Here is an 11,761-nt window from a genome sequence, read left to right as displayed (position 1 = left end):
TGCTGTGAAGCCAAAGATACAATTTGGTTTCAAATTGTGCCTATGGCACTTCTACTCTTCACTGGCTCCAATCTGCATTTCCTTCTGTATCTTTCGCTCCAGTACGTTGTTATTTTACTGTGTAAATTTGGGACCTGGCCGTCCAGTATCTTCCATGCATACTTTGTGATACCTCTCTCGTCTCTTTTCTAAAGAATACATTTTTATAGCTTTCAGATGATCCCGATAATTTAGTGTTTTATCGAGTACATTAATGCGTACATGTTCCCTTTCTTCACTCCTTCAGAAATCTCTCCTGCTCTGAAAGGGAAAGCGAGTATCGAGCAGGACTCACAGGAAGATAGCTAGAGAAGTTATTTGTAAAAGTACGAGCACTGTCGTGGAATTCCTGGTTTTTAGGTTATTATAGTCCATCCAATAATTTTCTGACCAATGTTATATTTCATTAGTTATGCTCACAAAACATGTTTTAAAATTCTTAAGTGTTATACTAGTTTGATTCTCTCCTTTGTTAGCTTATTTACTTTGTGTGTTTGTAATAATACAACGACATCTACTCACCTAGTTGTGCTTGCGGGGGTTAAGCTTTAGCTCTTTGGTCCCGAGGAGATCTGTGGTCAGATGGATGTTGTCGCCTTATCTTCCTTATCTGCCACCTTTATTATTCCTGTTCATATTTACCTTTCTGTTGAAATTTATTTCCTTCAGATCTTCTACTTGAATCGAGAGAAGCTACCTCATAGTGCAGTGTTTTTTCTTCCCTCTCAACCGTCAATCAACTGGTGTACAGGTTCCTGAGCCTACTGGGCTCTATCATATCTACATTTGAAACTGTGTATGGAGTCAGCCTCCACCACATCACTTCCTAATGCAATCCACCTGTTAACTACGCTGACACTGAAAAAGTTCCTTCTAACGTCCCTGTGGCTCATGTGGGTACACAGTTTCCACCTGTGTCCACCCTGTGTACAAGACCGCGTACCACCCGTGTTAAACGATTTATCTTTATCTACCCTGTTAATTCATCTGAGCATTTTGTAGGTCGTGATCATGTCTCCCCCTTATTCTTCTATCTTCCAGTGTCGTGAGGTGCATCTCACAGCGCAGCCTGTCCTCGTAATTCATGCTCTTTAGTTCTGGTACTAGCTGTGTGTGTGTGTGTGTGTGTGTGTGTGTGTGTGTGTGTGTGTGTGTGTGTGTGTGTGTGTGTGTGTGTGTGTGTGTGTGTGTTTAGAGAAATAAAACAATAATATATGCAATAGATATGCTATAGGAAAAATAAGTAAGGAGTCAGTACAATAGACTCCCGATTGTTGGAAAGGCGGAGACCAAGAGCTAAGAGCGCGCCCATGCAAGCACAAATACGACACAGTATACACACTATCTCAACACTTAAACATACAATGACATTAAACTAGGAGTAGATCCGGCGCCGCTGCCCTCAGCAAGCACAGGCAGGTGCGGACAACATGGTTCATCAGCGCTGAACAAAGGACAGAACACCAAGACAGTTGAGAGCCTGCTTGAGGTACTTGCAAGACGGCGCCCCATGGTAATCTCCAGAGTCAACAATGTTAAGTGTTCAGACGTGATAACGTGCCCTTTAAAGTGCTCTTTATTGCAAAGCGAAGCAGCCTTTGCTCTGGGTGTGTTCTGCCTACATGAGCCCACTGTATTATGTCTGTCTTGGGTGTGGTCTGCCTACATGAGCCCACTGTATTATGTCTGTCTTGGGTGTGGTCTTTCTACATGAGCCCACTGTATTATGTCTGTCTTGGGTGTGGTCTGCCTACATGAGCCCACTGTATTATGTCTGTCTTGGGTGTGGTCTTTCTACATGAGCCCACTGTATTATGTCTGTCTTGGGTGTGGTCTGCCTACATGAGCCAACTGTATTATGTCTGTCTTGGGTGTGATCAAGGTGGTCAGCTCCTCTAAGATTTTCCCAGTCTAAATTATTATGTCTCTCCCGTCCTCTGTGGTCAAGGTTACCAGATCACGGGTCACTACTCCCTGTGCGTCCTCTGTGGTCAAGGTTACCAGATCATGGGTCACTACTCCCTGTGCGTCCTCTGTGGTCAAGGTTACCAGATCATGGGTCACTACTCCCTGTGTGTCCTCTGTGGTCAAGGTTACCAGATCATGGGTCACTACTCCCTGTGCGTCCTCTGTGGTCAAGGTTACCAGATCATGGGTCACTACTCCCTGTGCGTCCTCTGTGGTCAAGGTTACCAGATCACGGGTCACTACTCCCTGTGCGTCCTCTGTGGTCAAGGTTACCAGATCATGGGTCACTACTCCCTGTGCGTCCTCTGTGGTCAAGGTTACCAGATCATGGGTCACTACTCCCTGTGTGTCCTCTGTGGTCAAGGTTACCAGATCATGGGTCACTACTCCCTGTGTGTCCTCTGTGGTCAAGGTTACCAGATCATGGGTCACTACTCCCTGTGTGTCCTCTGTGGTCAAGGTTACCAGATCACGGGTCACTACTCCCTGTGTGTCCTCTGTGGTCAAGGTTACCAGATCACGGGTCACTACTCCCTGTGCGTCCTCTGTGGTCAAGGTTACCGGATCACGGGTCACTGCTCCCTGTGTGTCCTCTGTGGTCAAGGTTACCAGATCACGGGTCACTACTCCCTGTGCGTCCTCTGTGGTCAAGGTTACCAGATCACGGGTCACTACTCCCTGTGTGTCCTCTGTGGTCAAGGTTACCAGATCACGGGTCACTACTCCCTGTGCGTCCTCTGTGGTCAAGGTTACCGGATCACGGGTCACTGCTCCCTGTGTGTCCTCTGTGGTCAAGGTTACCAGATCACGGGTCACTACTCCCTGTGCGTCCTCTGTGGTCAAGGTTACCAGATCACGGGTCACTACTCCCTGTGCGTCCTCTGTGGTCAAGGTTACCAGATCACGGGTCACTACTCCCTGTGCGTCCTCTGTGGTCAAGGTTACCAGATCACGGGTCACTACTCCCTGTGCGTCCTCTGTGGTCAAGGTTACCAGATCATGGGTCACTACTCCCTGTGCGTCCTCTGTGGTCAAGGTTACCAGATCATGGGTCACTACTCCCTGTGTGTCCTCTGTGGTCAAGGTTACCAGATCATGGGTCACTACTCCCTGTGCGTCCTCTGTGGTCAAGGTTACCAGATCATGGGTCACTACTCCCTGTGCGTCCTCTGTGGTCAAGGTTACCAGATCACGGGTCACTACTCCCTGTGCGTCCTCTGTGGTCAAGGTTACCAGATCATGGGTCACTACTCCCTGTGCGTCCTCTGTGGTCAAGGTTACCAGATCATGGGTCACTACTCCCTGTGTGTCCTCTGTGGTCAAGGTTACCAGATCATGGGTCACTACTCCCTGTGTGTCCTCTGTGGTCAAGGTTACCAGATCATGGGTCACTACTCCCTGTGTGTCCTCTGTGGTCAAGGTTACCAGATCACGGGTCACTACTCCCTGTGTGTCCTCTGTGGTCAAGGTTACCAGATCACGGGTCACTACTCCCTGTGCGTCCTCTGTGGTCAAGGTTACCGGATCACGGGTCACTGCTCCCTGTGTGTCCTCTGTGGTCAAGGTTACCAGATCACGGGTCACTACTCCCTGTGCGTCCTCTGTGGTCAAGGTTACCAGATCACGGGTCACTACTCCCTGTGCGTCCTCTGTGGTCAAGGTTACCAGATCACGGGTCACTACTCCCTGTGTGTCCTCTGTGGTCAAGGTTACCAGATCACGGCTCACTACTCCCTGTGTGTCCTCTGTGGTCAAGGTTACCAGATCATGGGTCACTACTCCCTGTGTGTCCTCTGTGGTCAAGGTTACCAGATCATGGGTCACTACTCCCTGTGCGTCCTCTGTGGTCAAGGTTACCAGATCATGGGTCACTACTCCCTGTGTGTCCTCTGTGGTCAAGGTTACCAGATCATGGATCACTACTCCCTGTGTGTCCTCTGTGGTCAAGGTTACCAGATCATGGGTCACTACTCCCTGTGTGTCCTCTGTGGTCAAGGTTACCAGATCATGGGTCACTACTCCCTGTGTGTCCTCTGTGGTCAAGGTTACCAGATCACGGGTCACTACTCCCTGTGCGTCCTCTGTGGTCAAGGTTACCAGATCATGGGTCACTACTCCGTGTGTCCTCTGTGGTCAAGGTTACCAGATCATGGGTCACTACTCCCTGTGTGTCCTCTGTGGTCAAGGTTACCAGATCATGGGTCACTACTCCCTGTGTGTCCTCTGTGGTCAAGGTTACCAGATCATGGGTCACTACTCCCTGTGTGTCCTCTGTGGTCAAGGTTACCAGATCACGAGTCACTACTCCCTGTGCGTCCTCTGTGGTCAAGGTTACCAGATCACGGGTCACTACTCCCTGTGTGTCCTCTGTGGTCAAGATTACCAGATCACGGGTCACTACTCCCTGTGCCTCCTCTGTGGTCAAGGTTACCAGATCACGGGTCACTACTCCCTGTGCGTCCTCTGTGGTCAAGGTTACCAGATCACGGGTCACTACTCCCTGTGTGTCCTCTGTGGTCAAGGTTACCAGATCACGGGTCACTACTCCCTGTGTGTCCTCTGTGGTCAAGGTTAAGGTTGGTCTAAGGATCAGTGACTCCGTGGCGCGGCCCCCAGACTAGGTCTTCCTTGAGTCACAAGGCCCTCGAGTCACAAGGCCCTCGAGTCACAAGGCCCTCGAGTCACAAGACCCTCGAGTCACAAGACCCTCGAGTCACAAGACCCTCGAGTCACAAGACCCTCGAGTCACAAGACCCTCGAGTCACAAGACCCTCGAGTCACAAGACCCTCGAGTCACAAGACCCTCGAGTCACAAGACCGTCGAGTCACAAGACCGTCGAGTCACAAGACCCTCGAGTCACAAGACCGTCGAGTCACAAGACCCTCGAGTCACAAGACCGTCGAGTCACAAGACCGTCGAGTCACAAGACCCTCGAGTCACAAGACCCTCGAGTCACAAGACCGTCGAGTCACAAGACCCTCGAGTCACAAGACCCTCGAGTCACAAGACCGTCGAGTCACAAGACCCTCGAGTCACAAGACCAAGTCACATGCACATAGATGACTACCTTCCCGCTCCGGGGCTTTGCTAGCAGCTTCCGTGTTCAATTGTTTCCCATGTATGCTGCTGTCAAGTCACCAATCTTTGGCAACAAGTCAACAAGCTTTGGCAGCTTGTTGCTTTGCCCTCAACTTTAGTTCCCTTTTAATGATATACTGTGCACCTCTCCCCTTGTGAGCTGTGTCCCATATAAGAAAAACCAATACTAAATGATTTTCCATTAACATATTATCATCATCTTAACTCTTGTGGGTCGAGATTGCTATCTACCATCTGTGTGTGTTTTAGTTGTGTTGATAGATAAATGTGTGCGCCTAGATGTGCCTAGGCACCATGCCCAGTGGCGGGGGGGGGGGAGATCGGTGGGGGGGGGGGAGATCGGTGGGGGGGGGAGATCGGTTGGGGGGGGAGATCGGTTGGGGGGGGGATCGGTTGGGGGGGGGAGATCGGTTGGGGGGGGGAGATCGGTTGGGGGGGGAGATCGGTTGGGGGGGGGGAGATCGGTTGGGGGGGGGGGGGAAATCGGTTGGGGGGGGGTAGATCGGGGGGGGGGGTAGATCGGGGGGGGGGGGGGGTAGATCGGGGGGGGTAGATCGGGGGGGGTAGATCGGGGGGGGGTAGATCGGGGGGGGGGTAGATCTGGGGGGAGATCTGGGGGGGGAGATCTGGGGGGGGGGAGATCGGTTGGGGGGGGGATCGGTTGGGGGGGGGGGAGATCGGTTGGGGGGGGAGATCGGTTGGGGGGGGGAGATCGGTTGGGGGGGGGAGATCGGTTGGGGGGGGGGGAGATCGGTTGGGGGGGGAGATCGGTTGGGGGGGGAGATCGGTTGGGGGGGGGGGAGATCGGTTGGGGGGGGGGTAGATCGGGGGGGGTAGATCGGGGGGGGGTAGATCGGGGGGGGTAGATCGGGGGGGGGTAGATCGGGGGGGTAGATCGGGGGGGGGGGGTAGATCGGGGGGGGGTAGATCGGGGGGGGTAGATCGGGGGGGGTAGATCGGGGGGGGGGGGAGATCTGGGGGGGGAGATCTGGGGGGGGAGATCTGGGGGGGGGAGATCTGGGGAGGGAGATCTGGGGGGGGGAGATCGGGGGGGGAGATCGGGGGGGGAAATCAGGGGGGGGAGATCGGGGGGGGGGGAGATCAGGGGGGGGGAGATCGGGGGGGAAGATCGGGGGGGGGAGATCGGGGGGGGAGATCAGGGGGGGGGAGATCAGGGGGGGGAGATCAGGGGGGGGAGATCAGGGGGGGGGGAGATCAGGGGGGGGGAAGATCAGGGGGGGGGAAGATCAGGGGGGGGGAAGATCAGGGGGGGGGAAGATCAGGGGGGGGAAGATCAGGGGGGGGGAAGATCAGGGGGGGGAAGATCAGGGGGGGGGAAGATCAGGGGGGGGAAATCAAGGGGGGGGGAAGATCAGGGGGGGGAAGATCAGGGGGGGGGGAAGATCAGGGGGGGGAAAGATCAGGGGGGGGGAAAGATCAGGGGGGGGAAAGATCAGGGGGGGGGAGATCAGGGGGGGAAGATCAGGGGGGGATCAGGGGGGGAAGATCAGGGGGGGAAGATCAGGGGGGGGGAAGATCAAGGGGGGGGAAGATCAAGGGGGGGGAAGATCAAGGGGGGGGAAGATCAGGGGGGGGAAGATCAGGGGGGGGAAGATCAGGGGGGGGGGGGAAGATCAGGGGGGGGAAGATCAGGGGGGGGGAAGATCAGGGGGGGGGAAGATCAGGGGGGGAAGATCAGGGGGGGGGAAGATCAGGGGGGGAAGATCAGGGGGGGAAGATCAGGGGGGAAGATCAGGGGGGGGAAGATCAGGGGGGGGGAAGATCAGGGGGGGGGGAAGATCAGGGGGGGGGAAGATCAGGGGGGGAAGATCAGGGGGGGGAAGATCATGGGGGGGGGAAGATCAGGGGGGGGAAGATCAGGGGGGGAGATCAGGGGGGGGGAGATCAGGGGGGGGGGAGATCAGGGGGGGGGAGATCAGGGGGGGGAGATCAGGGGGGGGAGATCAGGGGGGGGGGAGATCAGGGGGGGGGGAAGATCGGGGGGGGGAAGGAAGATCGGGGGGGGGGAAGATCGGGGGGGGGGAAGATCGGGGGAGGGAAGATCAGGGGGGGGGAAGATCAGGGGGGGGAAGATCAGGGGGGGAGATCAGGGGGGGGAAAGATCGGGGGGGGGGGAAGATCGGGGGGGGGAAGATTGGGGGGGGGAAGATTGGGGGGGGGGGAAGATCGGGGGGGGAAGATCAGGGGGGGCCCTAAAGCTGTATAAAACCCTATACCCCCCTCCCCCCGGCAGTGGTAAGAGAAATTAGGGGACAAAATCTTTCACATTACTCATAAGAAGTCTGCCAGCCCAGACCCCCCCCCCCTCCTGTCTTCAGCCAGCCTCGCCAGACCTCAAGGAGGTTGTCGTGAGTGGCTGTCTATCCCGGCCCCACACTGTCCACCTGCGGGTGTTACAAGTCTCACTCGCCGCTTCATGTGCTGTCAACCAGGAGGGATATGGTATATGATACCTGGTTGATGGGGTTGTGGGAGTTGTTCTATTCCCCAAGCCCGGCCCGAGGCCAGGCTTGACTTGCGAGAGTTTGGTCCACTAGGCTGTTGCTTGATACCTGGTTGATGGGGTTCTGGGAGTTGTTCTACTCCCCAAGCCCGGCCCGAGGCCAGGCTTGACTTGCGAGAGAGTGGTCCACTAGGCTGTTGCTTGATACCTGGTTGATAGGGTTCTGGGAGTTGTTCTACTCCCCAAGCCCGGCCCGAGGCCAGGCTTGACTTGTGAGAGTTTGGTCCACCAGGCTGTTGCTTGGAGCGGCCCGATATGGATATTCTTTTCCCCTGGTCCTTGGCTGGGAATATTCAGGCCGGGCTCGGGGAGTAGAAGAACTCCCAGAACCCTCTCCAGGTATGGTCAAGGTATGCACAGGTATGCTACAGGTATGCTACAGGTATGCTGCATGTATGCTCCAGGTATGCTGGGAGTTAGACAGCTGCTACGATGAGTTTCCTGGGGAGATTGTGTGTGTGTGTGTGTATATACTATCTGTGTCTGCAGAATCGAGCTATTAGCTCTTGGACCCCGCCTTTCTAACCAATCTATTTTTCCTCTATATGTTTACTACATATATTTTTCTCTAACACACACACACACACACAGTAGGCTCAGGAACCTGTACACCTGTTGATTGACAGTTGAGAGGCGGGACCAAAGAGCCAGAGCTCAACCCCTGCAAGCACAACTAGGTTAGAACAACTAGGTAAGTACACACACACACACACTTTGATTCATACAACTAAAGAATAAACAAATTATTAACCATAACAAATACTGCCTAGTTTTGTCTCAAGTGGTCCACTGACAGGTGGTGTCAGGTGTCCCTAGGAGCTGTGGCCCCTGGTGGTGGGTGGCCCCTGGTGGTGGGTGGCCCCTGGCGGTGGGTGGCCCCTGGCGGTGGGTGGCCCCCGGCGGTGGGTGGCCCCCGGCGGTGGGTGGCCCCCGGCGGTGGGTGGCCCCCGGCGGTGGGTGGCCCCCGGCGGTGGGTGGCCCCCGGCGGTGGGTGGCCCCCGGCGGTGGGTGGCCCCCGGCGGTGGGTGGCCCCCGGCGGTGGGTGGCCCCCGGCGGTGGGTGGCCCCCGGCGGTGGGTGGCCCCCGGCGGTGGGTGGCCCCCGGCGGTGGGTGGCCCCCGGCGGTGGGTGGCCCCCGGCGGTGGGTGGCCCCCGGCGGTGGGTGGCCCCCGGCGGTGGGTGGCCCCCGGCGGTGGGTGGCCCCCGGCGGTGGGTGGCCCCCGGCGGTGGGTGGCCCCCGGCGGTGGGTGGCCCCCGGCGGTGGGTGGCCCCCGGCGGTGGGTGGCCCCCGGCGGTGGGTGGCCCCCGGCGGTGGGTGGCCCCCGGCGGTGGGTGGCCCCCGGCGGTGGGTGGCCCCCGGCGGTGGGTGGCCCCCGGCGGTGGGTGGCCCCCGGCGGTGGGTGGCCCCCGGCGGTGGGTGGCCCCCGGCGGTGGGTGGCCCCCGGCGGTGGGTGGCCCCCGGCGGTGGGTGGCCCCTTCTCAGTGGCCCAAGGGATGAGTGATCCCATGGGATGGTGGCCTGTGTGTGAGTATGTTGTTGGAGGACGGGGACTGTCCCGCCCGGGTGGGACAGGGTCAACATGGGGCCTCACCCCGGTACAACCTCAGGGTAAGCACCTCCTCAACGGTCCCCCAGGCCGCTGCACTGCCTTCTCAGCTGCCTTCCTGGCTGGCTCTCGGCGACCCTTCACACTCCTGGCGCTGCCATCCCCCGCCCGCTCACTCTCTCCGCTTGGCTCACTCTACAATTATATATTCATAATTTGTTTTATCTGGGACAAGAAGCCAGTGTATAACAAGAGACTTTAGTCTGGCATCGAGGTTGGCCAAGGTGGAACTACTGACCCTTCTACTGGATACAACCCCCCCCCCCCTCCCCCACAGCACTTAACTAACTTCAAGAGACCAGATTCACGAAGCAGTTACGCAAGTACTTACGAACCTGGGGCCAGATTCACGAAGCAGTTACGCAAGTACTTACCAACGTGTACATCTTTCCTCAATCTTTGACGGCTTTGGTTACATTTATTAAACAGTTTACAAACATGAAAACTTGCCAATCAACTGTTGTTATTGTTATAAACAGCCTCCTGGTGCTTCGGAGCTCATTAACTGTTTAATAATTGTAAACAAAGCCGCCAAATAGTGAGAAAAGATGTATAGGTTCGTAAGTGCTTGAGTAACTGCTTCGTGAATCTAGCCCCAGGTACTTTAAAGTACACAAGAAAGCGGCTGTCGCAACTGCTAGAAAAAATGATCGGTTGGATAGCAATAATCTTTGAAACAAGTGATGTTTGCTTCAAAGTTTTAAATCTGTATTCCCTAGAGCACAGGTAGAAGGGTCATAATATTTTGCACTTGCAAATTCTGAGAGGACAGGCCCCAACCCTGCACACAGAAATAACACCACGTGAGAACAGGAGGCATGGCAGGATGTGCAAAAATACCCCAATGAAAAACAGGTGCAATAGGTACTCAAGAGAGAAGTATCAACATCAGAGGCCCGAGACTGTTCAACACTCCACTGCTACACATAGGGGGCACCACTAGCCAGCCTCTAGCAAGGTTAAATAAAGAACTTCATAAACAGCTTCAAAGTATACTTGATCAACCAGGCTGTGATTCACATGGCAGGCTGCAAGCAGCCGTGTCCAACAGCCTGGTTGGTGGCCGTTCATCCTCGGAATTATCGAAAGGTAAGGTACCTATTTACTGCTAGGTGAAAAGGTGCATTAGGTGAAATGAAACGTGACCAATCACACATGTGTCGCCCGGGAATCAAACCCGGGATCCCCGAAAGTGAATTGAGAATGAATCCAACCAGAGGAGTCTTTTGGTCGCTGTCAGTCCTCCTGTGAAGGAACTTAACCCCCATAAACAATAACTGATCAACTTGCTTAGCTAAACGAACTCTGGGGTTCAGTCCCGTGAGCCCATTATGTGCCTCTGTAACCCTCCCCACCACCGCCCACAACATGGGAATGGGGTGCATAATAATTGAACTAAACTAAAACTTGTCACCTCCAGCCTTGGTAAAAATGTAAGTGCAGCAAAGTCTCTATTCTTTTGTGGTATAGTTTGTGTCCATATACGATATAAGTAATGGTATTGCTTAATTAATTTTGTGAATTATATAATCTATGGCCTACTAACAAACAGTGTCGGAGAATCCGCTGTTCTTAGAATCTCTCTTGAACCCCAGAAATGGTCACCAAATGATACAATTATGCCCATAATATTTAGAGGGGAGAGAGCTGAAGTCTTGGGCTCTGTAGCTTGTCTTTCAAGACAACTACTACAACTCCTGCTCTCTTAAGGTACTGTAAGATGATGCTGAATTCAAGCCATTCCCTTTAATATTTGTATATGTCAATAATGCAATGTTAAGTGGTCCAAATAATTTACAAGCTTTATTACATTGATTCGGATTAAAAAAGTTATCGATCATTGTCGAGCTAATATTTAATTAGTTAATATCACAATTATACAACGCACCCCTTACCTACAGTGTACTAGCGATTTATCCTCTTGTTTCAATAGTTTTATCCAACTTGTCATTTTTCTTGCAGTTGTGTCTGCTACTTTATTGAGTTGTATAAAGTTGGCGTACGGAGTTTTCTACTCCCCGAGCCCGGCCTGAAGCCAGGCTCGACTGGTGATAACTTGGTCCAATAGGATGTTGCTTGGAGCGGCCCGCAGGCCCACATACCTACTACAGCCTGGTTGGTCCGGCACTTGCAAGAACCTGTCCAAATGCCCCACATCCTCCCTCGTTCCGGCAATATTTCTAATGCTTGCTGGGAGGGTGTTGAACAGCCGTGGATCTCAGATGTTCAGACAGAGCTCTCTCATTGTGCCTATGTCACCTCTACAACAGATGTTCAGACAGAGCTCTCTCATTGTGCCTATGTCACCTCTACAATTAACGCTGATACCAAACACCTTAAGATGGATGTCATCATACAATCAAGTATCAAGGTATCAAGCAATTATTTGAAGGTCATCAAAATTAAAGTTTTCACCATCTACATTGATGCTTTATGCCGTTCACGCATCAATACACATCGAGGTATTGATAACCATTGAGAATATTTACCATATTACGCACTACTGTGAACTATCCACTCCATT

The 11,761-nt window shown here is 54.2% G+C and overlaps 2 protein-coding genes across 2 annotated transcripts; one reads left to right on the top strand and one right to left on the bottom strand.

Annotated features, from left to right (window-relative positions):
* Nucleotides 1–2,046: 2,046 nt before the first annotated feature.
* On the top strand, nucleotides 2,047–5,067 carry LOC123756918 (uncharacterized). Its single transcript, XM_045740328.1, has 2 exons — nucleotides 2,047–4,125; nucleotides 4,624–5,067. Exons 1-2 carry the CDS (start codon nucleotides 2,047–2,049, stop codon nucleotides 5,065–5,067), a joined length of 2,523 nt encoding a protein of 840 aa, XP_045596284.1.
* A 3,366-nt stretch (nucleotides 5,068–8,433) lies between these two features.
* LOC123756916 (collagen alpha-1(III) chain-like) lies at nucleotides 8,434–9,138 on the bottom strand. The gene has a single exon (XM_045740327.2). It carries the CDS (start codon nucleotides 9,136–9,138, stop codon nucleotides 8,434–8,436), a length of 705 nt encoding a protein of 234 aa, XP_045596283.2.
* Between the last annotated feature and the right edge of the window lie 2,623 nt (nucleotides 9,139–11,761).

Source organism: Procambarus clarkii, chromosome 26, assembly GCF_040958095.1.
Source record: "Procambarus clarkii isolate CNS0578487 chromosome 26, FALCON_Pclarkii_2.0, whole genome shotgun sequence".
NCBI classification, from domain to species: Eukaryota; Metazoa; Arthropoda; class Malacostraca; order Decapoda; family Cambaridae; genus Procambarus; species Procambarus clarkii.
Note: the sequence above shows the minus strand (reverse complement) of the source record. Positions and strands in the feature narration are given on the sequence as shown.

Coding starts and splice junctions, on each gene's coding strand:
- LOC123756918 (XM_045740328.1), top strand. CDS start 2,047: ATGGGTCACTACTCCCTGTGCGTCCTCTGTGGTCAAGGTTACCAGATC. Junction 4,126..4,623: donor AGATCATGGGTCACTACTCC/GTGTGTCCTCTG, acceptor CGCGGCCCCCAG/ACTAGGTCTTCCTTGAGTCA.
- LOC123756916 (XM_045740327.2), bottom strand. CDS start 9,138: ATGGGATCACTCATCCCTTGGGCCACTGAGAAGGGGCCACCCACCGCC.